This window comes from Epinephelus fuscoguttatus, linkage group LG16 (genome assembly GCF_011397635.1).
Source record: "Epinephelus fuscoguttatus linkage group LG16, E.fuscoguttatus.final_Chr_v1".
Taxonomy (NCBI): domain Eukaryota; kingdom Metazoa; phylum Chordata; class Actinopteri; order Perciformes; family Serranidae; genus Epinephelus; species Epinephelus fuscoguttatus.
The window spans coordinates 40,530,727-40,557,069 of NC_064767.1; the positions used below are offsets into that span (position 1 = coordinate 40,530,727).

Consider the following 26,343-nt stretch of genomic DNA (forward strand, 5'->3'; position numbering starts at 1 on the left):
GGGTATGCCTTGGATAGGGGGTTTTGTGAATTATACAGGATGTGTATAAGGTTCTCAGCACTTCCACGTGAATTGTATGGACATGTGTGCACTCACAACCTCAACAGATATATTACTGTAAGACCAGTCCTTCCAGAAAAAGTTTTTTTTATGATTGTTGCGGGCAAAAATCCTTGATTATGCAGCACGTTTTCTTAAAAAATGCGATGGAATATGCGGGATATTTAGTTTGATGAAAAAAAAAAAAAAAGTGATTCCCTGAACACCCTGTTCTCGCTAGGCTTCTACCTTAATGTAAAGAGTAATTTCTAATTACTTCCCATGATAAGCAAGCATACTACATCACAGAAAGTGCAGGGAATATTGGTGACCAAGGTACCTTTTAACCGTTTGTTTTCTGGGAATAACTGACACAATCAGCAACCAGAAACAAGTCAGTTTTTCGTTTTTGGCAAAAAAAAAAAAAGAAAAAATGAAATTCAGCTCAATTTCTTGTTTTCTGATCCTACTGCAAAAAACAAATTTACCACTCCATATTTTGTTTCATTGGTGGGCGGGCTTCTCAGCGCTCCCTTGCTTCTGATTGGCTAACGTGCTCTGTCACTTACATTTGGGCTGTGCCCTTCAAAATAAGGTTACCGCTTGGCCTTTACGCCAGCAGGATTTCTCTGCAGACCCGGAGGCTGCAGATTCGACCCATACAGACAGGCAATGAAGTAATGCAACAGCGTTTTATTGTATTGCCTGTTAATATGCAGCTGATAGAACATGAAAATGAAAGCTCTACAGTAAGTTTTCTTCAGGATGTACCGTGAACAGTGAAGTCTGTTCTCGGTAAAACTATCAACATGACAGCAAGCACGCCAAAAGTACTTATTAAAAATGACCAGCAGGTGTCGCACTGCATCAAAGTTGTCATCAAAAATACAAATATGAATGAATAGGCCTATGTTGACAGCCTGATGGGAAAAAATAGATGTACATCTATGGAAAGGCATTTACTATAGGCAGTTGTGGTCACATGGGGGCGGCTGTGGCTCAGAGGTAGAGCGGGTCGTCCACCAATCGAAAGATCAGCGGTTCGATCCCAGGCTCCTCCAGGCTGCATGTCGAAGTATCCTTGAGCAAGATACTGAACCCCAAATTGCTCCCGATGACTGTTCCATCGGTGTGTGAGTGTGTTAAAACTGAGTAGCAGGTGGCACCTTGTATGGTAGCCTCGGCCACCAGTGTATGAATGTGTGTGTGAATGGGTGAACGTGACTCGTAGTGTAAAAAGCGCTTTGTAAAAACCTGCTATGGTGGAGTAAAAAGAACCATCTAGTTTTCAGGTCTACTCTAGCAGACTATCAGCGGGTAGCTATTCCAGACCAACTCTGAGTAGCCTATGTTAACCCTAAATGAAACTCTGGGTTTTCAGCTCCAGAAAGAGAGGTAACTGAAGCCTGGTGTCAGTTACTATGGCAACTGAGTCTGTGAACCTAACCTGGATGGGAACAGATTTTCTTCAACAAACCCTGAGTTTTTCTCTGTCTCCTCCCTCTCACTGTTTCATTTCCTCATTCATTCAGTCCGTATCGAAGTGCATTAATTAGCGGAGCTTTTACTGTCTGCCACAATCTAAACCCTGGCTGGATATTAGTTTGTTACTCTGGACTATCTAAAGTTAGGCTACTGATTTTATGCGCATCATTTCTTTGAACATCGTCTTTTGTCTTCACTTTCAAATATTACACAGAATTAATTCACTCTCAGCTCAGAATAAAAAATCTGTCATTTTTATTGCAAGTGGAAGGTTTTTTTTGTTGTTTTTTGTATACGTCTATGCCTCCATGCGCATGGATCAGACAGCTGTCAGTCTGTCAGAGCAGCGCCTGCACTGAAATGTTTATTGCAAAAAATGTGTAATCTCAGTTAAAATTATAAAAATCTGTGTGAAGCTAGAGACACGTAAGATCAGTGAATAATGATCTCTATCGATGTGATTGGTCGCACTGATGGAACATAATTCATGTCATATCAGATTCCAAGAAACACTATGTTGTATATAACATGCAGCATTTTGTACATGCAACATTGTGCTGTACTGTATATAGCATGTATCATAGGCTACGTACTATCCCCTATTCATTTGTACATACTTTCCATTTTATTAATACTTTTCTCACATCATGTGTATATTTTTACTCAAATTGTTTTGATTTTATTCTTCTCTTATTTTTATATTTGCACCGTGTATCAATGCCTGAGTTCAATAAAGGACATCTTACCACTTAGCACAATTTTGTCTGTAGCTGCTAACCTGATGTGGTTGTGATATTCAGAGAAGAAATAATATCTAGGTATGTGTATGAACTAAAGTTGATTTGACTATCTCTATCTTTGCCTGTGTTCAAATACATGTTGAAATGTACAACTGGCACAATTATGCAAACTAAAATTATGTTTTTAATGCAAAACATCCAGAAGTGAAACAAAATAGTTTCACAATTATGCAGGGCCTGCCTCCATACAGCAACACTGAATATCGGCCATTGAAGCCATAGAAATACATATTATTACCTACAAATATGACAAATAACTTTATGAATGACAACAACAACATAGCTTGCCACAACATTAAAACATCATAAAAACATAAAAGTGCATGCACATCCCAAAGAAATATTGAAAGGGTGCTGGATCATGAACTTCTAACCGAGTCTGCGTTGCTCAAAACGTCATTTGACAGAAAATAAATCATGGATTAATGGGAGCTCTATCGGTGTGCGGATCATTTTTTCCTTTTTTGATGCGTGTTACATCTGCTGCCATAACTTTTGAATTAGCTTACAGGAGACTCCAGGCCTGACCCTGCTTAGCTTAAAACATAAAAGCAGTAAGGAAACTCCAGTCTTCTTCCATTCTCCGCTGCCTTCTCTGCTCCGCTCATCTGCTGACGTCCGATTCCTCCACCCTGCTTCAACCAAGCTTCGTCCTCTCCCCAGTCCTTCTTATCACTTGTATCCGCTTTTTTTCACCTCACTGTCCACTTGGTCCAATAACAGCATCCCCGCTTTCCAAACAAAGGAACCGCGTTCAAATCCCACGTCAACCACTGAAGTATTTCTCACCTGATTGTGAATAAACCGTTTGAATTGAGCTCTGCTGTTGTCTTCAGCAAACACAGGCAAAGATACAGATAGAGTCAGCTCAACTTCATTTCATACACATACCTAGATATTATTTCTTCTCTGAATATCACAACCACATCAGGTAGGGTATGGGTGAATAGCAGCTACAGACAAGTGGTCCTTTATTGAACCCAGGCATTGACACACAATGCAAATATGAAAATAAGAGAAGAATAAAATCAAAACAATTTGAGTAAAAATATACACATGATGTGAAAAAAGTATTAATAAAATGGAAAGTACGTACAAATGAATAGGGGATAGTATGTAGCCTGTGATACATGCTATATACAGTACAGCACAATGCTACATGTACAAAACACTGCATGTTATATACAACACAGTGTTTCTTGGAATCTGATAAACTGTTTAATGCTGTTAAAACACGTTCAGACTATTAAAGAAACTGACTTTCAAGCTACATTCTGCAGCTGCACCACGATCCTGCTCACTCACAAATATTAATAATCTCCAATATTAGACTATTGAATTATGTTCCATCAGTGCGACCAATCACATCGATAGAGCTCATTATTCATTGATCGTACATGTCTAAAGCTTCACACTGATTTTCAGAATTTTAACTGAGATTACACATTATTTGCAAACATTTCAATGCAGGCACTGCTCTGACAGACTGACAGCTGTCTGATCCATGTGCACAGAGGCACAGACTTATATAACAAAAAACAACAACATCCACTTGCAATAAAAACTAGATGGTTCTTTTTTCTCCACCATAGCAGGTAGTGTGAATCTCTAAACTGTCTGCAGAATTATTATTATTATCATCAAGTGTCACCATGTGACCACAACTGAGGGGAAAGTCCAGTGACAGCTTAACTCTAACTGATAGTAGCCTATAGTAAATGCCTTTCCATAGATGTACATCTGTTTTTTTCCCATCAGGCTGTCAACATAGGCCTATTCATTCATATTTGTATTTTTGATGACAACTTTGATGCAGTGCGACACCTGCTGGTCATTTTTAATAAGTACTTTTGGCGTGCTTGCTGTCATGTTGATAGTTTTACCGAGAACAGACTTCACTGTTCACGGTACATCCTGCAGAAAACTTACTACAGAGCTTTCATCTTCATGTTCTATCAGCTGCATATTAACAGGCAATACAATAAAACGCTGTTGCATTACTTCATCGCCTGTTTGTGTGGGTCGAATCTGCAGCCTCCGGGTCTGCAGAGACATCCTGCTGGCGTAAAGGCCAAGCGGTAACCTTATTTTGAAGGGCACAGCCCAAATGTAAGTGACAGAGCATATTAGCCAATCAGAAGCAAGGGAGGGCTGAGAGCCCGCCCACCAATGAAATGAAATATGGAGTGGTAAATTTGTTTTTTTGCAATAGGATCAGAAAACAAGAAATTAAGCTGAATTTCGTTTTTTTTTTTTTTTTTTTGCCAAAAACGAAAAACTGAAAACCGACTTGTTTCTGGTTTCTGATTGTGTCAGTTATTCCCAGAAAACAAATGGTTAAAAGGTACCTTGTTCATTGGTCAGCCTTCAGGCAGTTCGTTCTTTCTTGTTAAACCAAAAACAGAAAAACGGAAATACCATGGTTTTCCTGTTTTTTTCCTTTTTGGTTTAAAACGAAAAAATTTAAAAACTGAGCCGTTTTTCCGTTTTTGTTGTCAGAATCAAAAAACGACAAACGACAAAATCAAATTCAAATTCTGGGTCAGGGTTCTGAAGGTATACCCTGACCCAGAATCCGTATATCATTCGTTCATTCGTTAAATAAAACCAAATATGAAAAAACAAAATAATGACTTGTTTTTTCAATATTTGTTTCCAGAACCAAAATGAAAAAACGGATAATGACTCGGGTCAGGGTACCTTCAGGCAGTTCGTTTTTTCGTTTTAAACCAAAAACGAAACAACGGAAATACAATGGTTTTCCCATTTTTGCCTTTTTGGTTTAAAACAAAAAAATGAGAAAATGGAGCCGTTTTTCCATTTTTGTTGTCAGAATCAAATAACGAAAAATGACAAAACCAAATTCAAGTAACTAATGACTCAGCAATGTTTTGTAAGTTTGAGCCATGTGTTTATTAAGGTCTGAAATAAAACAAGATGAGAACTTAAATATTGGTCAGGAATCCATGTATGGTTGTTCTTTCATTATTCCGTTTCAAAACAAAATAAATAAAAAAAAAAATTAAAGCCGTTTTTCTGTTTTGAAACAAAAAAACGGAAAACACAAATATAGATAAACAAAAAAATGGTGTTTTTCTGTTTTGGAAATAAAAATGGAGAAACCCGACTTTGGTTTTTTGCAGATTCATTTTTTCATTTATTGTTCTGGACAAAAAGTAGAACTGCGGTGACATCAGAGGTGGAAGTAACTTCAAAATAAAAGACAGGAAGATAAGATTGCCTATAAAACTTATAAGTATCCTATAAAACTTTCCCATGTATCTTATATTTCCTCTTACACCTGATGTTTTGCACATTTTGAAAAGCTGCCTGCCATTGCTGTGAGGAACTTTTTATTCATGAAAATAGAAATAAAATGTTATGATAGCAAATTTTATGGCTACAGTAAAACTTGTTGTTCAGCCATAACGTTCCTGTTCGGAGGGAAATCATCATGCATATTGTTCCCATGAAGGACGTATAGGGATTCCCTCAGAAGTTGTGTTTTAATATTCATTCGCCGAATTGTTTGCAATAAAGTAATTGAAGAGATAAATTATTGTGTGTGCCGCGTTGTTACTGTTAACACTGGTTTTCTCCATAACGCATTGTTGCGTCAGTGAAGTGTCAAGCTGATGTTTGTCCTTTTCACCAGCAGATGGCAGTAGGCCTATGGATTTATTTGCTGTCATTGAAAGCCTGGTTTTCTCTTAGTTTCTGTTGGATTATACAGGCCTGCAATTCTTCAGGTTATTGATACGGACAATTCAAATTATATGCAGCATATATTTACTTGTATTCTTTTATATTGTTGTATCATATAGGCCTATGCATTGTTGGCAGAGATGGGCAGCATTTTAATTACATGTATTTAAAATGTTTTATCACCTAGTATGACAATAGAAATGTCATACAAAAATACATCCTGTGCCTTTTTTCAAAATCTGATTAATCGAATAAAATAATCAATGATTAATCGATTATTTTTTTTAAAATATATAAGTTAGTGGCAGTCCTAACTGTATGCAACACATCTGATTCATATTATTTTAACCTGTTAGTGTTTTTTGCAATGTCCCTCACAAATAAACTAATAAATACATGAATACAAACACCTTAGCTACTATTGAACATTAGAATGTGATGAGGCACCTTTAATGTTCATATGAAGGCAAGTGAAGGATTTGCTATGTTACGTTCTATTAACCTTTCCTATTTTAATTTAAACTTTTTTATGTCAACCTCCCAATGAGGTGCAGTTTCCTCATCGCTGCCCTTTGCATTGAGGCCCTCCAGACTGGACCGCTATGGACGGAGTGTAGGGGGGTCCTCCTTACTGCTGGGCATGACCTGTACTGGGATAGCATAGTCTTGCAACAGTGAGCCTCGACAAATATCCACTTCATGAAAACTGGGATTAAAAAGTACAACTATGTTATCATTTATGACGTGGATGTGATTGCAAGTCTATAAATTGTGTTGTATTTGTTTAAATAGTCCTATAGAATGATGCTAGCAGCATTGTCACCCTTAAGCTCCTCAGTTTTTTTATACTTTTAATATAACTAATCTAATGATCCAAACTGAATAATACTGAAGTTGCAAAGTAACAACAGATTCAAAATGTAGTGTGTACCAGTTAAAATTACTAGTATTAAGGCCAGGCTTGTGTTGACCACAACATGCGTAAAGTGGGGACCACAAGCAGTTTGATAACAAATCTTTAACAAATCTTTACTTTTCAATGAACACAAGGAAAAAAAAACTCCTGTTTTGTCCTGGCTGAAATTAAAAATGAAACAGTCAGGAGACTCTCGCTGTGCTCAGCATCGCCAGGGACGTGTCCACCAGGAAGTTTGGACCGGTGATTCTCAGGAGCAGCACATACTGCGCGGAGGCCCCATCTTCATCCTGCCTGAGACATGATGACTAGGGATGTGAATCTTTGGGTACCTCACGATTCCATTCGATTTCGATTCTTGGGGTCACAATTCAATTCAAAATCAATTCTTGATTCTAAACGATTCCTGGTTCAAAAATGATTCTTGATTCAGTACATAGGGGTGTTTAATTTCTACTCCAGTCTGCTGTGCACGAAGAGAGACAGTGTGGAAAATTATGGCATGAAAGCAGAGTAAAGTATGTACAAAATTATGTCATTCTTCTATTTGGAAAAAGTCAAATCAACTGACTGCAATAATCAAACATACAAAGGCAAACTTAAGACAAAAGGTAACATTTATTCATGCTTAACTTGCACAAATGAAAACTGAATTCTCTGTGACTTCAAGAATAATAGATTCAAGTTATCAAAAAATAAATTAAAGGTGCTGCTTAGGGTTGGGCAGCGAGAATTGAATTGAACCTGTTCTAACATTCCAATTTCATCAGAATCATTAAGAAGTTTTAATTTCAATTCCCCTAAACAGTTTGTAAACAATCTTCATTCGTGCTTCGTCTTTGGTTTGCAGTCTGTCGACTGCCAGTAAAACAAGGAAGAAGCCGCCACCGAAAAACAACGAAGAAGCCGCCAAAAAAGAACTCACCTCATTTAGACAACACAAACTTCTTTGAACCCATCTCTTAAAAGAATCAGAACAGGAATCGTTAAAATTCAAACGATGCCCAATCCTAGTGCTTTTTTTTTTGTTTGTTTGTTTGTTTTTTTGTTTGTTTAAATCGATTCTTTGGATTAATGAGTTGATTCGGAATCGTCAAAGAAAAGAATTGCGATTTTCATGTGAATCGATTTTTCCCCCCCCCCCCCACCCCTAATGATGACGCTAACATAAAGGCATCAACACAAACAGCTGGAAGAACACGAGAACAAAAGGAGCAAAAATTACATTTAGATTAAAGCAGATGAACAAAAAATAAATAAATAAAAGAAATGTTTAAAACAAAACAAATTCACAATTATTTGTGAGGGACATTGCAAGAAACACTAACAGGTTAAAATAACATTAATCAGATGTGTTGCATACAGTTAGGACTGCCACTAACTTATATATTTAAAAAAAAATATCGATTAATCATTGATTATTTTATTCGATTAATCAGATTTTGTACTGTCATTAAAGACAGCACTTTTCTTAGCCTTGACTTCGGCTAAGAGAGTGAGTGATTTATGTGCGCTTTCAGTCTCCCCGTCTTGTCTCGTTATCAGAGATGACGGGAGCGCAGTTGAGGCCAAACATTCATACCTAAAATCATAACCAGCTCTTTTAGAACGAGAGTTATTTCACTGGAAGGTTTCCTCCCTCCTCCCCACAGCAGTAACAGAGAAGAAACATCACACCGACTCTGCCCAGTGCGCGCTCTGTCTTATTACGTGACGCGCACAGCAAGCCTCAGACAGACACAACAGGTGTTTGTACATTACAGAGAGCATTCACAAGGAAAGGCCCTCCAATTAATATTTCAACTTTCTGTTAAGATATATGTGACTTTTTTGCAACGAAAATGCAGGGATCATGAAATCATGCAAGCGCCGCATATTTCGTGCATTTTGCGCGGAAATTGGCAATTTATGCAGCAGAAATTGCGGCGTCTTTGAAAAAATGGGACCCTGCATAAATATGCGGACTTTGGCTGATTATGCGTTGAATTATGCGATCGCAAAATCGCGTTTTTCTGGAGGGACTGTAAGACGATCTTATCAGTTTATTGGCCGAGTTTGGTCAGATGTATTAATCAAGTGTGGAGAAACATGTACAGTTTTTTTTTACAGTTGCATAATGTTGTGTTTCACTGCTGAAAGGTGGTCTTTCCACAAAACTAGGTAGTCTATGCAGTGGAAAGACGTGATTACTCTTAAAATTGTTGCAATGTACCACGCCAGACCAAAAATGGTGGTGGAAAAAGTAATGCAAGTTGCCTATCTGAAAATAGTGTAGCGGTTGTCTAAAAATTTCATATTGTAGTTAACCAGTCAGCTAAATATGTTTCTGAAAACATTTTAGGCAAGAAATAGGCAACGTAGTTACAGAATCTTGGCTCATATTTGACTTTTAGTTTTACCATAGTTTTATCTGAGTTTAGTCTTAGATTAGAAGAGAAGGAAGGGCTTCTCTCTCTCTCTCTCTCTCTCTCTCTCTCTCTCTCTCTCTCTCTCTCTCGCTGTCTCTTTGGGTTTTTTTTGCTGCTGTAGTTTTTAAAGTCGATTTTGTAGTTTGTAGTTTCTGTAAAATGGCTGTGTAAACAGGAGTAACCTTGGAATAAAGGTCCATTTTACAATCAAATCAAAATCTCTCTATCTCACTCTCTGTCTCAATCTGCTTCTATACTCTTTGTGTCCTAATGCAGTAGTACAGTCTGTAGAAAATGCATCATCCAGTGGATTTTTCTTGGGAGATAAACATTAGGTTACATTGTAACCTTGGCTCTCTGAGTAAGGAGATTATCTCCCCACCCAGTAGTTATATCATAACTATGGGAATTATCCCCAACGTGGAAAATTAAGTTGTTGTTTTTTTAAGACACACCACTTTACGTTGCTGGCATGCACCAGGCTATAAACGCCCCACCTTGGGCATGCACCCACTGATTAACATTGACTGGAACTTGTACCGAGCAGCCTTGAGCCGGGGGAGATAATCGCCTTGCTCAAAGAACCAAGGTTACAACACCACTGTGTGGTGGCAGTCAGCACACACTCCCCAAAGGAGGTGCCAGCAGCCACATTCAGAGAGTAAAATCTGGCAATTGTGGATGGACTTGACCATGTAACAGCTGCACAGACCTCCAAGAGGGTGGCACCCCGCCACAAGGCCCATGAGGTAGCTGCACCTTGTGTTGAGTGTGCCCATGCACCCACCAGTACTGACATGCCAGCCCCTCTGTAAGCCCACAGAATTGTCTCCATGACAGACAGCCTAGCTGTTGACACTGGCTAGCCCTGGCACTGGGCCTTAAAGCAGACAAAGAGTTGGTCTGTCTTTCTTAACGCTGCAGTGCACCGGACAAAGACCTTCAGGGCTCTAACAGGACAGAGATTGGAGTCTTTTTGACCCTCACTACCTTCCTTGGAGGGTTTGTAGGGTTGCAACTCCACAGACTAATTCAAATGAAAGTCTGCGAGTACTTTTGGCAGGAATGCAGGGTTTGGATGCAACATGACACCAGCATCATCCAAACTGCTCTTATCCATTGATGGAGCGTGCAGTTCCCCCACTCTTTTGGCTGATGTCACTGCCAAGAGAAAAACCACTCTAAGAGACAGCCACTTAATACTGACTGACTCCAGAGGCTCAAAGGGTTCCTGCTGCAGGGCAGCCAACACCTGACCCACGTCCCACGGTGAAATGGCCTGCCTCCTGGTGCACAGTGGAAGCCTCTGCACACCCTTCAGGAGAGATGAGGCTGCAGTCACCATCTGCAAGCCTATAATCCCCTGTACGAGCAGCCTTGATAGCTGCCACCATGCCTCTAAGGGTTGAAGGTGAATTTCCTGCGTTGAGCAGCCCCTGCAGGTTCCGGAGCACCTCTGGGGCTGCACATGTCAGTGCATCAATCCAGGTAGTTGTGCACCATGATGCAAAGAGCTCCCAGCGGTAAGAGTATGCTGCCCTCGTAGACGGTGCCCGAGCACTCTGCATGGTCTGAACCATTGACTGCGCAAGTCCCAAGCCAAGCAGACAGGCCCTGTCAGGGGCCAGGCCCAAAGTTTGAGCCCCTGTGGAAAGGGATGGAGCAGGGCCCCCTGCACCTGACTCAGAAGAGCCTGTCGGACAGGGAGCTCCCATGGCCTCCCAGCCAGGAGAGGTACCACCTCAGAGAACAATGTCATGTGGGACCAGTTCAGGGCCATCAGGATCAGCTACACTTCCTCCTTCCAAACTCTCTGCTGCAGATTTGGGATAAGAGTGAACAGGGGGAAACAAATACAACAGGCCTTGAGACCATTGGTGTGCCATGGCATCAATGCCTAGGGGGGGAGAGTCCCACCCTATGGAAAAGAACAGGTTGGCCACTGCTCTGCTGAAATAGTGCCAGATCTTCCCGACCACTTCCGGGTGCAGCCTCCAGTCCCCTGGACTTGGGCCTCCCCTGGAATGTTGGTCCGCCCTGATTGGTTCACCAATCTGGGCATGTGCATGGCCCTGAGGGACAGGAACTGTGTCATTGCCCAGGTCAACAGCCTGTGTGATACTCTGCAGAGGTTTGGGGAGCCCAGGCCCCCTTGCCCATTGACATATGCTGCTGCCACTGTGCTGTCGGTTCTTACTAGCACGTGACAGCCTTGCAGACTCGGGAGAAATTGCTGGAGGGCCAGGTAAATGGCATCAGTGCACCATGTGAAGGTATGGAGTGCCAGTGAGATGCCGAAGGGGAGGCGTCCTTGATGTGAACGGTTGCAAACCAGTTGCCCACTTGGTATGCCTGCTTGTCACATTTCACACTTCAGGGGCCTGGGGAACTTGTTCAGCCCCCTGAAGTTAAGACAGGCCTGAGCATCCTGTCCCATTTCAGAACAAGAAAATAGCGGGAATAAAACCCTGCCTGTCTATCTTCCTTCTTCAGTTACCTGATAGCTGACTTCGCCATGAGAGTGAAGATTTCTGAGCGCAGGACCTCCCTGTGCTGGTAGTCTGCAATAATGGAAAATGCAGCCACCCTCGTCAGAGGAGGAGTGCTTCAGAACTGTAAATGATACCCCTGGGTTATTGTTGAAACAACCCAGGGATCTGCCCCCAGAGCCTCCCAAGCCATCTGAGGGCAAGGGAAAGCCCCGATTAGACTTGCCGTGCTGTGCTGCATCCAGCCGGCCCCACAGATCTTCCTGCCCCCAAGCAGGCTGAGGTTACTTGGGCTGCTGCGGCTGAGGTTGCTGCCAGCCCTGACTTGGCTTCAAGGTGCCTGACACCTCCTTAGCACAGCGACGGGCTTCCTGGCCCTGCTGAATCATCATGGATGCATAAGGCCCAAATAAGGCAGATGGCTCAACAGGCAGTTTGGGCAGACATGCCCTATCCTCTGGCAGCAGCATGGACTGTGACAGCCAGAGATGGCGCCTGGCCACCCAAAACCTTGCCATAGCACTACCAGCTGCTTCACCTTGCTCTCTCATGAGCTTGGAATAAGTGAGGAGACACATTGTAGTTCAGCTATTAGATCCATACTACACCCTTCCTCTAGCTGGCCAACCAGATTGTGATGGTACAGGGATGGTGTGGCACCCATGTTTGCCAGCTGTGTCTGGACTGCCATGGCTCCATGCATTTTTCCCAACAAGCCATCCATTGCCTTGCAGTTTCTATTTGAGCAGTCCACCTTGCCCATGATGGACTTTGATGGAGCCACCAAGGCTGCCACAGCCTGATCATGGGGGGCAGTGACCCACAGCCTATCCTCCCCCGATTATCCACCGCAGCCATACAACAACAGAACACCCACGCAAGTTGCAGAACACCTTAGAGCTTTTGCAAATTGAAACACTTAATTCAAAACGATACAATAATTTATAGAAACACAGTTATGTTACTGCAGGGCACACACATAGTTCTTCTGTTCTGATTCTGTTTGTAGTTACACACTGCTGTGCTCAATGTAAAACAAGTTTAACATTACACTAACTTTTCTGATGATAGAGTCTGGATTAAATTTTTTCAGATATATTGTTAAAGTACATACATTGATTGATTCTAGTACTGCAAGGGTATAACTGCTGAGGCTTGGCTGAACTGTCTGTCCAACATCTCCCAATGTCTACCATGGTTTACAACATGATCAACTAATGTATCTCCAATTTCATCTGAAAAATTTGGTCCTTGTCTTCTTTGTCCAAGTGTGGTCTTTTGAAAGGCGATACCTTAAAATCGCAGAGAAGTGACATGTTGGATTTCTTTTTGTAATGCAGAGAAGTGAATAAAGTAATTTGCAAAGCACTGTGAATTGGGCTTTACAAACACTATGAGGCTGAAAATGTCTCTATAGTTGTGCACATCTGGAGGTATTGCTCCCTGAATTTTAGTGTGTAAACAATCATAAAATGATAATAATACTAATAATAATGATGATAATAAAAAGAAGAAGAAGAAGAAGAAGAAGAAGAATATTTTCCTCTGCCCCCTGAAACACACACACAATCCCTTTTAGGTAACCCAAAAAGCTTCAGTATTAGATTTCAATGCGTTCTCATCCGAGCTCCTCAAATAATGTTGTTCTGTCAGTTGACCTTCACGCCTACATCATGGCATCATAGACTGTATATAAAGATGGATAACATGCCCATTCCCAAAAGTGACGCCGAAACATCTCGATCAACCCCTGGTGGCTGGCTGCAGTATAGGTTATAAAGCCCACCCTCTCCAGGTTAGTTGTTGGGACATGTGTTAAACTAAAAACTCCATCTCATTTTCGTGAACGCAGTATCTCAAGAACACCTTGAGGGAATTTTTTTGCATTTGGTACAAACGTTTACTTGGAGTCAGTGATGAACTGAGTAGACTTTGGTGGTCAAAGGTCAAGATCACTGTGACCTTGTCAGTCTCATTTTTATGAATGCAATATCTCAAGAACACTGTGAGAGAATTTCTTAAAATTTCACACAAACGTCCACTTGGACTGAAGAAAGAACTGATCTGAATTTTGTGGTTGATACTGAATTGGTGACACTAATCTTGGATGTCCACCTTGAATTGATTGTATAAATCTTCTTTGTTGGGGGAAGATGTGTGTAAAGCATCCATGTTTTTCATAGACATGGATGTAAACTGTAAGAGAAACTTGACTGGTGAGCAGAGGCATACAAGGGGCAGTAACTCTAGTTTTAGGTGTTCTAAGAATATGTTTTATTGTTAAATAATTATAAACCTGTGGTGTTGATGTTGGATGAGTTGAACTTTGGACCACCTATAGAGAAGATAGTTGTAGTTTTTTCATGTTTCTTTTTTTTAGGGCGGGGTTACACACTGACTGCATGTTAACACTGTGAGCAACATGATTGGTGTGACAGATAGACCTCAAGATTTCAATTGTTTCTCTACACTGGTATATACTCCACACATATGTGTTAAACAGGCAAATTATGTATTCCTCAATTAAGTTATTCAATGTGTGATGAATATTTTCAAGAACAACGTATTAATATAACTGTTCTTTAGGAATCAGACTTGCTCACTATGGATGAGCCAATACACCATTACCTGTATCTGTTTATCCAACAAATGATCTGTATCTGTAACTGTGCATAAAATGGGTGGAGTTTAAACCCTGCTAGGGGAAGTATGCGCTCAGAGCTATCTGCCAAAAAGCCCTTTCTTGGTAAGGTTTAGGAAAAAACATCATGGTTTGGGTTAAAATAAAAAGATTTGTGCCAGAAAGGCCTCTGTGGCACTCAGTCCTGAAGGCTAAATTCTCATGCGTGCCTTTTTAATCATTTTATATATGCAGTTTAATTTTTTTGTTTTAAGCCTGAAATTGATATGGGTTGATCAGTATTTATTATTTATTCGAAAACTATGTACAGGACAGCCTACGAAAACCCTGAGAGAGAAGATGAAAAAATGTAATGAAAACAAATGTATTCCCTTTGTACAAGATAGACTTTTAGGCTTAATTAGAGGCCATACACATGCCATATTTTTAATCACCTGGAAAACGTAAGGTCAGGCACTAGGTGCTACTCCTGTGCCATTTCTGTACTACCTTTCAAGAATGCAGCGGTAGGGTACGTGGGAGGTTGCTAAGCAACTTCTGATCTTCTTGCAGGTGCTGTATCTGTGTAGGTCTTTTGTCTGTGGGATAGCTGTAAAGCCCTGCACTAAAATGATCAACCTCTTCTCCATATTTATCACAGACTGATATTTACAGAAGGGAAAGCTATCTGTCAGCTGTGATTGGTTGTTCCTTGTCACACGACATGCGGTGTGCGCTGCTGCATTCCAAAAGTGGAACTCAGTTCATCTCAGGGTGCAGCTGATGCACCCTGAAAAATAGGTCTACATTGAAAATAATGTACTTGAGGGAGCCTTTAACCACCTGAAAAACGTGAGGACAGGCACTGGGCACAACTTTTGTGTCTTTTTTGAACCAGCTTTCAAGAGCGGGTTGCATCTGAGTTTGGTAAGCAACCCTAACAAGTACTGTATTTATTTATATTGTATTTACATGCAGTGCATGCATTGTGCCTGTGAGGGAAATTCTCCTCTCTGAAGAAGTGACAGACACATTGTGAGGAATCAGGTCTCTTTAATACATGCAGCATGGAGAGAAGATGCAAGTGTTCTCTGACAACCTTCAGAAAGTAAAGGAGACTGCCCCCCCCCCCCACTCACCCCCCAATAAAATGTTTACCAAAACAGGATGCTTCCCTCTAAGAACTGCAAGGACATGATTTCAGGATGTGGAGAATTGCCCCCCAATAAAGATTCCTAAATAATTCCCATATGCCCTGAAAAATAGCCACTCTGGAACACTTGCGCGCCACGACAGCATCGCTCTGGAGTTTGAGCGTGCCTGCTGCGCATCCACATTGAAAACAATGAATTTGAGTGTGTGAAAAAAACACGGCATGTGTATGGCCACTGTAGAACGTAATGGAACTGTGCAGTGGCAAGATTCTGTTTTATTCGCACAATAACTGCCTGTCTAGGTTTCCATGCGTGCACATACGCAGGGAGTGAGTGAAGGAGCAGAAGAAGGAGAGATTAAGTCATGCTTTTTAGTTTGTTGTTTTTTGCGCTAACATTACCGATATAATACCACCATAAAACTCTGCTTAACCTAAGCTTCTACTAAATTTTCTTTTATTCATTTTGCCTCTCAGTGTTTCTTTAACAGACTCAGAATTGAGCATCAAATTATTTTTGATATCCAGAGTAACAGATTGAACTACTACCCAGACAAGGTTTTTCTTTCATCACAATTACAGATATTGACACATTTTACTCAGATGATACTTGTGTTCATAAAAAATACATTATCCGTAGGAGATAATAGATTAGGCTCAAAACTGTTGCTCACAGTGTGGATACATGTGCATCTCAGCTTGCAGCTTGCTTACACAAACCATTGTATATGAGCCACGCAGAGCTTCATGGCTTCATCACACTCACCAAAACATTTTCTCTCTGTTAACAACCAGCAAAGGAGCATGTTCGGCGCAACCGGCAGAGCCGCACCTTTTTGGTGGAAAATGTCATAGGGGAGCTTTGGTCGGAACTGGAAGAAGGTAGAGTTCTTCTCTTCTTTTACTCTTCTGATCTGATTTCCTTTCCCTCTTCCTCTTGGGTAAACGCTCTTGCTGTTTCCTGTGCTGCCAGTCTTTCATATCAGTTACTTGGGTATTGGAGTTTAGTAGCAATAGAGCATGCTGTTCTTTTTTGGGGAGCTGTAACAGTCTGGAGATCTGTAGAAAATGTAATACCAATGGTAAGGCATCATGTAATGATTTTAATTAACATTTTTAAATCAAATGTTATCTTTAGTATTATATTTTTCATATGTTATTTCATAGTTACAATTTTGGTTGTACAAAATTTAATGTACAGTGGCCGTGCATGTCTCTAAGAAAGTCCTGTAATATAAAATACGGTATATTACAACTTGGTTTCTATTTTCTAAGCACTTGCCATTGGTTTTGTCAGTTATGTTAACATTGTACACACCCAACTGATCACTGAGATCTGGAAATATGGCAACATTGCTAAAAAAAAAAAAAAGTCCAACAGGTCAAGAAACAACAGCAGGCAGATGATGAGACAGACAGAAAAAAGCTTCCTGTTTGTCAAATGTATTTGGAGAGAAAACAAAGGGGAATTGTCAGATTATAATGCACCTGTAAATGTTCATCACAGTTTACAGATGATGGCCTGGTTTACCTTAAGCTCCATTTTTAAACACTTTTGGTATAGTACCTTTAGAACCAAAACTAACCCTTCAGACATGGTACCTAGACCCTAGGTCTGTTTAGCATTTCTACTGCAAACAGTGCTTGTTGTCACTCACTGCACCATCCAGCTCTTGCTGTATCTCGTCATCATTTGTGACACAGAGGAATGTCTGTACTTTGTTTATCGTCCACAGAACGAAGTTGGAAGCCAACATAGAACACAAAATAGAACAGGCTGCAGTGAGAGTATATATTCAATTCAATTTAAATTTTATTTATAAAGCCCAATATCACAAATCACAATTTGCCTCACAGGGCTTTACAGCATACGACATCCCTCTGTCCTTAAGACCCTCACAGCGGATAAGGAAAAACTCCCCAAAAAAACCCTTTAACGGGGAAAAAAAACGGTAGAAACCTCAGGAAGAGCAACTGAAGAGGGATCCCTCTTCCAGGACGGACAAACGTGCAATAGATGTCGTACAGAACAGATCAGCATAACAAATTAACAGTAATCCACATGGCACAATGAGACAGAGAAAGAGAGAGAGAGAGATAGATGCAGGTAATGACAGTATCTTACAACAACATTATTGAAAGTAATAATATTATAGTTATAGTTCTGGCTACTGCGGTACAATATGTGTATAATAACAGTAGAAGTATGACTAATGACTAATGATGGCAGCAGCAGCAGGAGGCATCTGGCAGGACCACCGCAGCAGCACAACCACACACGTCACGCTGTCCAGGCACCGCTGCAATATGAGTTAATCTGAGACAGTGGAGCACAAAGGCTCCGGAGAAGAAGCCGAGTTAGTGACATCCAGAATGGCCGAGTTAGCAAGGTGCACTAATAGAATACGAGAGAGAGAGAGAGAGAGAGAGAGAGAGAGAGAAGGAGAGAAGGTGCCCGGTGTATTATAGGGGGGTCCTCCGGCAGACTAGGCCTAAGTCAGCCTAACTAGGGGCTGGTACAGGGCAAGCCTGAGCCAGCCCTAACTATAAGCTTTATCAAAGAGGAAAGTCTTAAGTCTAGTCTTAAATGTGAAGACGGTGTCTGCCTCCCGGACTGTAACAGGAAGATGATTCCACAGGAGAGGAGCCTGATAGCTGAAGGCTCTGGCTCCTGATCTACTTTTGGAGACTTTAGGGACCACGAGTAACCCTGTGTTCTCAGAGCGCAGTGTTCTGGTGGGATAATATGGCACTATGAGCTCTCTAAGATATGATGGAGCTTGACCATTTAGAGCTTTATAAGTTAACAGTAGGATTTTAAATTCAATTCTGGATTTTACAGGGAGCCAGTGCAGAGAAGCTAAAACAGGAGAAATATGATCTTGTTTCTTAGTTCCTGTTAGTACACGTGCTGCTGCATTCTGAATTAGCTGGAGAGTTTTTAAGGACTTACTAGAGCTACCTGATAATAGAGAGTTACAGTAATCCAGCCTTGAGGTAACAAAAGCGTGGACCAATTTTTCTGCATCTTTTCGGGTCAGGATAGGCCTAATTTTTGCAATATTACGCAGATGAAAAAATGCAGTCCGTGAGGTTTTTTTTAAATGAGAATTAAAAGACAAATCTTGATCAAATATTACTCTGAGGTTTCTTACGGTAGTGCTAGAGGCCAGAGCAATGCCATCTAGAGAAACTATGTCATCAGATAAAGAGTCTCTGAGTTGTTTGGGGCCAAGAACAATAACTTCAGTTTTGTTTGAATTTAACATCAGGAAATTGGTGCTCATCCAAGTTTTTATGTCTTTAAGGCAGTTATGGAGTTTAGTTAATTTATTACTTTCTTCTGGCTTCATTGATAAATACAACTGAGTATCATCCGCATAACAATGGAAATTTATAGAGTGATTTCTAATGATGTTACCTAAAGGAAGCATATATAGAGTAAATAGGATTGGTCCGAGCACAGAACTCATGAACTCCAAAACAAACTTTGCACGTAAGGACGATTCATTATGAACGTGAACAAACTGAAAACGATCAGATAAATAAGATTTAAACCAGCTCAGTACAGAACCTTTTAGGCCAAATAAGTGATCCAGTCTCTGCAGTAGAATTTGATGGTCAATTGTGTCAAACGCCGCACTAAGATCTAATAAAACAAGTACAGAGACAAGTCCTTTGTCTGAAGCAATCAGAAGGTCATTTGTAATTTTAACTAGTGCTGTCTCAGTGCTATGATGCACTCTAAATCCTGACTGAAATTCCTCAAATAAATTATTATCATGGAGAAAATCACACAGCTGGTCTGCGACTACTTTCTCAAGGATCTTTGACATAAAGGGAAGATTAGATATTGGTCTATAGTTGGCTAACACCTCTGGATCCAGGGTGGGCTTTTTAGTAGAGGTTTAATTACAGCTACCTTAAAAGACTGTGGTACATAGCCTGTTAATAAGGATATATTGATCATATCTAATATATGAGTGTTAACTAAAGGAAAGACCTCCTTAAGTAGCCTAGTTGGGATGGGGTCTAAGAGACACGTTGATGATTTAGATGAAGAAATCAATGCGGTCAATTCTTGAAGAGAGATTGGGGAGAAGCAATCTAAATATATATTAGGTTTTACAGCTGTGTTTGAGGTTAGATAGGTACTATCTGAGGACAGGAGGTCATGAATTTTGCCTCTAATAGTTAGAATTTTGTGTTAAAAAAGCTCATAAAATCATTACTGCCAATATATATATATATATATATACATATATATATATAAATACAGTACAGGCCAAAAGTTTGGACACACCTTCTCATTCAATGCGTTTTCTTTATTTTCATGACTATTTACATTGTAGATTCTCACTGAAGGCATCAAAACTATGAATGAACACATGTGGAGTTATGTACTTAACAAAAAAAGGTGAAATAACTGAAAACATGTTTTATATTCTAGTTTCTTCAAAATAGCCACCCTTTGCTCTGATTACTGCTTTGCACACTCTTGGCGTTCTCTCCATGAGCTTCAAGAGGTAGTCAGTCACCTGAAATGGTTTCCACTTCACAGGTGTGCCTTATCAGGGTTAATTAGTGGAATTTCTTGCTTTATCAATGGGGTTGGGACCATCAGTTGTGTTGTGCAGAAGTCAGGTTAATACACAGCCGACAGCCCTATTGGACAACTGTTAAAATTCATATTATGGCAAGAACCAATCAGCTAACTAAAGAAAAACGAGTGGCCATCATTACTTTAAGAAATGAAGGTCAGTCAGTCCGAAAAATTGCAAAAACTTTAAATGTGTCCCCAAGTGGAGTCGCAAAAACCATCAAGCGCTACAACGAAACTAGCACACATGAGGACCGACCCAGGAAAGGAAGACTAAGAGTCACCTCTGCTTCTGAGGATAAGTTCATCCAAGTCACCAGCCTCAGAAATCACAAGTTAACAGCAGCTCAGATCAGAGACAAGATGAATGCCACACAGAGTTCTAGCAGCAGACCCATCTCTAGAACAACTGTTAAGAGGAGACTGCGCGAATCAGGCCTTCATGGTCAAATAGCTGCTAGGAAACCACTGCTAAGGAAAGGCAACAAGCAGAAGAGATTTGTTTGGGCCAAGAAACACAAGGAATGGACATTAGACCAGTGGAAATCTGTGCTTTGGTCTGATGAGTCCAAATTTGAGATCTTTGGTTCCAACCACCGTGTCTTTGTGAGATGCAGAAAAGGTGAACGAATGGATTCCACATGCCTGGTTCCCACTGTGAAGCATGGAGGAGGAGGTGTGATGGTGTGGGGGTGTTTTGCTGGTGACACTGTTGGGGATTTATTCAAAATTGAAGGCACACTGAACCAGCATGGCTACCACAGCATCCTGCAGCGACATGCCATCCCATCCGGTTTGCGTTTAGTTGGACGATCATTTATTTTTCAACAGGACAATGACCCCAAACACACCTCCAGGCTGTGTAAGGGCTATTTGACCAAGAAGGAGAGTGATGGAGTGCTGCGGCAGATGACCTGGCCTCCACAGTCACCGGACCTGAACCCAGTCGAGATGGTTTGGGGTGAGCTGGACCGCAGAGTGAAGGCAAAGGGGCCAACAAGTGCTAAACACCTCTGGGAACTCCTTCAAGACTGTTGGAAAACCATTTCAGGTGACTACCTCTTGAAGCTCATGGAGAGAATGCCAAGAGTGTGCAAAGCAGTAATCAGAGCAAAGGGTGGCTATTTTGAAGAAACTAGAATATAAAACATGTTTTCAGTTATTTCACCTTTTTTGTTAAGTACATAACTCCACATGTGTTCATTCATAGTTTTGATGCCTTCAGTGAGAATCTACAATGTAAATAGTCATGAAAATAAAGAAAACGCATTGAATGAGAAGGTGTGTCCAAACTTTTGGCCTGTACTGTATATATATACGTACATATATTTTTATATATTTTTAAACGCATAAAGATCCACTCATTACTCTTTTAAGAGTATGTCATTCATGAGAGACAAAAAAAACTAATGGAATGGTCTAAATTTATGATGTGCTGATGAATTCACAACGTCAATTTTGCATTTATGCATTGAGTAACATTACCAGTAAATGTTCCACCTTAAAAGCTGTTGGCAGTCGACCCAGTGAATTAAGTTATTTATTTCTCAGTCTACAGCTGCTGCAAGAGGCAGCAAAACATCATTACATTTTATAGTTATAGTTTCATAATATATGTAAGACTTGCCACGGTATGAACAGTGGTTTAGCTTCAAAACCAGCCATAACGCAGCCCTGAGCAAGAGTGACTGTCCTCTTTCTCAATCAACAGACTGCAGTGTCTGCACTAGTACCAGATTTGTGTGCTAGGTACCCCAACAGAGAGATGACTAAAAATGGGGACGGTAAGGAATGGTTCTATTGGTACCATCCACAACTTCTCACAGTGGAAACAGAAAAATGCATACCAAACTGAACTGTATTGGACTGCTTGGTGAAAACGTCACTTTAGACTTACTGTACTTACCGAGTTGTGCACACACAGTTTTCATGTGCTAAGGAGAATAACAAGTAACATTTCACTTGCCCTCACTTTTTAGTATGGCAGTTTAATAGAAATGATGGCCAGACTGAAGTTACAATAAACCTAAGCCTTAAAGTCCTTATGTTGCTTAATATGTAGTAATCAAATAATACAGTAGGAATCAATGATCAAAATTTAAATTTAATCCTAATGAACCCATTAAGTCATCTTGTTGAGAAGACAATTCCAGATCAGTAAACTGCATAGAACATTCATATCGGCTTAACAAATCATAGAAAACAAGCCCGAAAAGGGATTTTAAGATTGCACTAACCAATCAATTTAATCAATTTTATTTATAAAGCCCAATATCACAAATCACAATTTGCCTCACAGGGCTTTACAGCATACGACATCCCTCTGTCCTTAGGACCCTCGCAGCGGATAAGGAAAAACTCCCCCCAAAAAACCCTTTAACAGGGGGGGAAAAAATGGTAGAAACCTCAGGAAGAGCAACTGAGGAGGGATCCCTCTTCCAGGACGGACAGACGTGCAATAGATGTCGTACAGAACAGATCCACATAATAAATTAACAGTAAACCGTATGACACAATGAGACAGAGAGAGAGACAGAGACAGAGACAGAGACAGAGAGAGATGCAGGACAGACGGTAATGGTAATAGCTGACCAGGCTCTGCAAATGGCAACAAAACACTTCACTTCTGTTTACATTCAACAATGTTATCAAACACAACAAAGCTAGCTTGCCTTTTTGCCTCATTGTAGCCCGTGGCTCTAACTGCCTCTCTGGGCACTGCGTTCATGTGCGCGTGCTTGCGCGAGACCATGAGACTTGGGCACCGCGTTCTTGTGTGTGTGCTTGCTTTCGCTGATCTCGCGCTGGCTGGGTGGTGCAGCCTGGACCACAATGTTTTTGTTGCCATTTGCGGAGCCCGGGCTGCCTACAGAGACCGGACTTTTTCACAGTATATTCAGAGGACATGTAGCTAGCGGATCGTGAGGAGATGTTTACTATATGTGACAAAAACTTTTCAAGCTTAGGAAGACTTAGAGAGCCTTTAAGCTAGGTTCATTTCTACCACTCACAGACTATAGGCTACCCACTTTCTTTCCTTTTGTGAAAAATGGATTTTCTTTTAGTACCAGGTAGCATGATGATGACTGTAGCGTTCTAGCACAACTGCTGACTGCTACTAGGCACCGTCACCATCAGTGCGCTAAGGCAGGACCAGATTTCATGCAGATACAGGGAGGTGGTCAGTCAATATGGATGGTTACTTTTTGGTCAATGGGATTATTTAACTTTTACTGCTAAAAGCAAGTAAAGCAAGTAATTTAATTACTATATTTGAAAAAAAATCTTAATGATGATGGTTTTAATTTTAATTTTAATAATTTTATATTATTTTTTACCTATTTACCTACCATATAGAAAAAATAGCTGCCAAGACAGCCACAGAAATGTAGTTCAGCAGTGTCTGGTTGAAAAAGCTGAAGTGTCACAAAGGAGAGAGTCAAAGAGTCATGTCCAGCCTCCCTTGAGAATGTTCCTACAAACAGCAGAATTGTGGTAGATAAGAAGCAGTGTCTGCATGTCAGAGCAATGAGCCCTGTCAGAGAGGATGCTATTTGATAACAAGCATTTTGGTGCTTGTTATCTTGCTCTGTGCAGGTGACCGTTATGTGGTGGTGGATTGTGGCGGAGGAACAGTGGACCTGACTGTCCATCAGATCCGTCTTCCAGAGGGACATCTAAAGGAGCTCTACAAGGCCTCAGGTAAAAAGGCATACCACATAATTTCTATCTGCTTTATGCAGCTGAGTTTTCATCTTGTTTCATTTGATTCACAATCACAATCCCTTCTTTTCCCAGGTGGTCCCTATGGCTCTATCGGGATTGACTATGAATTTGAGAAGCTGCTGTGTAAGATCTTTGGCCAGGATTTCATCGACCAATTTAAGATCAAGAGGCCAGCCGCCTGGGTGGACCTGATGATTGCGTTTGAGTCTCGAAAGAGGGCAGCAGCCCCTGATAGAACCAACCCCCTCAATATTAACCTGCCCTTTTCCTTCATTGACTACTACAAGAAGTTCAGGGGCCACAGTGTGGAGCACGCACTTCGCAAAAGCAAGTGAGTACCTAAAGAAAACCACGGCGAGTCCCTGACATATAGGAATGAGTGTCTGTATCACCATGAGTAGAAATAAACTGGTAAGATAAGATGGAGGATAAATTACTGTAAAACTTCAATTAAAATCCTAGTCCTAATTAACAAAACCAGATTGTTGACCAGCCACTTGAGCTAACATTAGTTAGCTGTTAAGTTCATGCATACAAATATAAATGTTTAAAGTTTTGTCAGCAGGGAGATGCCACATAATGTTAGCTCAAATAAATTCTCCATGATTCAATTGTTCAGTTAATTTTACTGACACCATGAGTACCAAAGAATAATTCATTCAGATTCATCGTCATGGTAAGCAACTGAGACGGAAAAAGGTGGTGACTTCCTACTTCTACGTCATTAAGTCTGCACCTTGATTACCCATAAGTTATTCATATTTCTTTAGTCTGTAAGGGTTCACAGATCAAACAAATCAAAAGAATTTTTTATAAAAATTAATCCAGGTTTTAAATATTGTTTAAACAGGAAAAAGTGGTGTTGTGTTTTGGAGTGCTGTAAAACGAGTGTCGAATGAGTGTCCTCCCTGATGTGCTGTCTGTCAGAGCTGTATCAAATGAATGATTCATTATGTATATCATATTTGAAGTCTAACTTTTATTCAAGTAATATTCATACTGGTTTAAATAAACAATTTCATAGAATTTCCCATGTTTACTGAGCAACAGTTTAGTGTAAAAGTAATAAAGGCCTGTCCCAAATATAGGCTAATTGAGTTCAGTGTTTTAAAGGGAAATTTCGGTTTATTTCAACCTGTCTCCTATCGTCCTAAATTTGTGTCAAGTGACTAGTGACATAAAAATAATAGTAAGCATGTTAGCCGTTAGCCTAGATACAGCCGGGGCGCATAGCAGCGTCAGACCTGTTAAAACGTAAGTGAACGGGTTTACTTCAAGTGCAAAGTTAGTCCACTAAACAAGCTTTTTTTCCACCCTCATATCGCCTCATATCGTTAGGATAAATGTCAGATAACATATAGAAAATGACATGTCAACGTGATGTCTTACCTTACCGGTGTGGTGCCGTGTTTGTCTACCATTTAGCTCTGCTTTCCAAAGCGCGGCCGAAATATGGCAAGCTCTAGATAAAGCCTAGCTGGATACTACTCCAGGTGGAGGTGTCTCGTCCTCAGTCACATCCAGACCTTGAAAATAAGGCTGCAACCGGTCCCATTCCTTGCAACAGAGGCATTCCTCTTCTGTGGGCACTGGGGCAGCTGGGCTTTATCTAGAGCTCGCCATATTTCAGCCGTGCTTTGGAAAGCAGAGCTAAATGGTAAACAAACACGGCACCACACCGGTAAGGTAAGACATCATGTTTACATGTCGTTTTCTATATGTTATCTGACATGTATCCTAACGATATGAGGTGGTCTTTGTGGAAAAAAGCTTGTTTAGTGGACTAACTTTGCACTTGAAGTATACCCGTTCACTTACTTTTAACAGGTCTGACGCTACTATGCGCCCCGGCTGTATCTAGGCTAACGGCTAACATGCTAACTATTATTTTTATGTCACTAGTCACTTGAAACAAATTTAGGACGATAGGAGACAGGTTGAAATAAACCGAAATTTCCCTTTAAGTAACTAATAGTCCGGGCTACTAGCTGAATTTTTTAAAAGTTGCACTGTTTTTATTTCAACATACAGCTGTTTTCTCTGGATCATAAAGAAGGCCTGCAGCAGAGAAAAACATTAAGTGACTTGTATATTTATTTAACCGTTAAAAAAGATCATCAGATGACTACAGAAAAAGAATATGAAACAACAAAGTATAAAACTACAGGAGATTCTTGATTCTTATTCTCTTGCTGTAGGTGACGTTGGGCAGTACATTAACTCATTACCATAGCTGTAGTAAATGCTTGAAAATGCTTGCTTCTTAATGCTTGGAATTCTAAGGAATAGTTTAATATTTTAGGAAATATGCTTTTTTGATTTTCTTTGAGAGTGACATGTGGAAATGGATATTAAGCTCATGTCTATGTGTTATGTTAGCTGTAGCCAGGAGGTGGTTAGTC

At 40.5% G+C, this 26,343-nt stretch overlaps 1 protein-coding gene across 3 annotated transcripts in view; it reads left to right on the forward strand.

Moving 5' to 3' along the window:
- The window catches only part of hspa12a (heat shock protein 12A), a 251,759-nt gene that overhangs the window by 197,069 nt on the left and 28,347 nt on the right, over window positions 1-26,343 (forward strand). For 2 of the 3 annotated variants that reach the window (XM_049601196.1, XM_049601197.1), the window contains exons 8-10: window positions 16,411-16,497; window positions 23,813-23,917; window positions 24,014-24,272. In XM_049601196.1, coding sequence (XP_049457153.1) covers window positions 16,411-16,497; window positions 23,813-23,917; window positions 24,014-24,272 — 451 coding nt within the window. The remainder of the gene's footprint in view (window positions 1-16,410; window positions 16,498-23,812; window positions 23,918-24,013; window positions 24,273-26,343) is intronic. The other variant, XM_049601199.1, reaches the window with a different exon arrangement.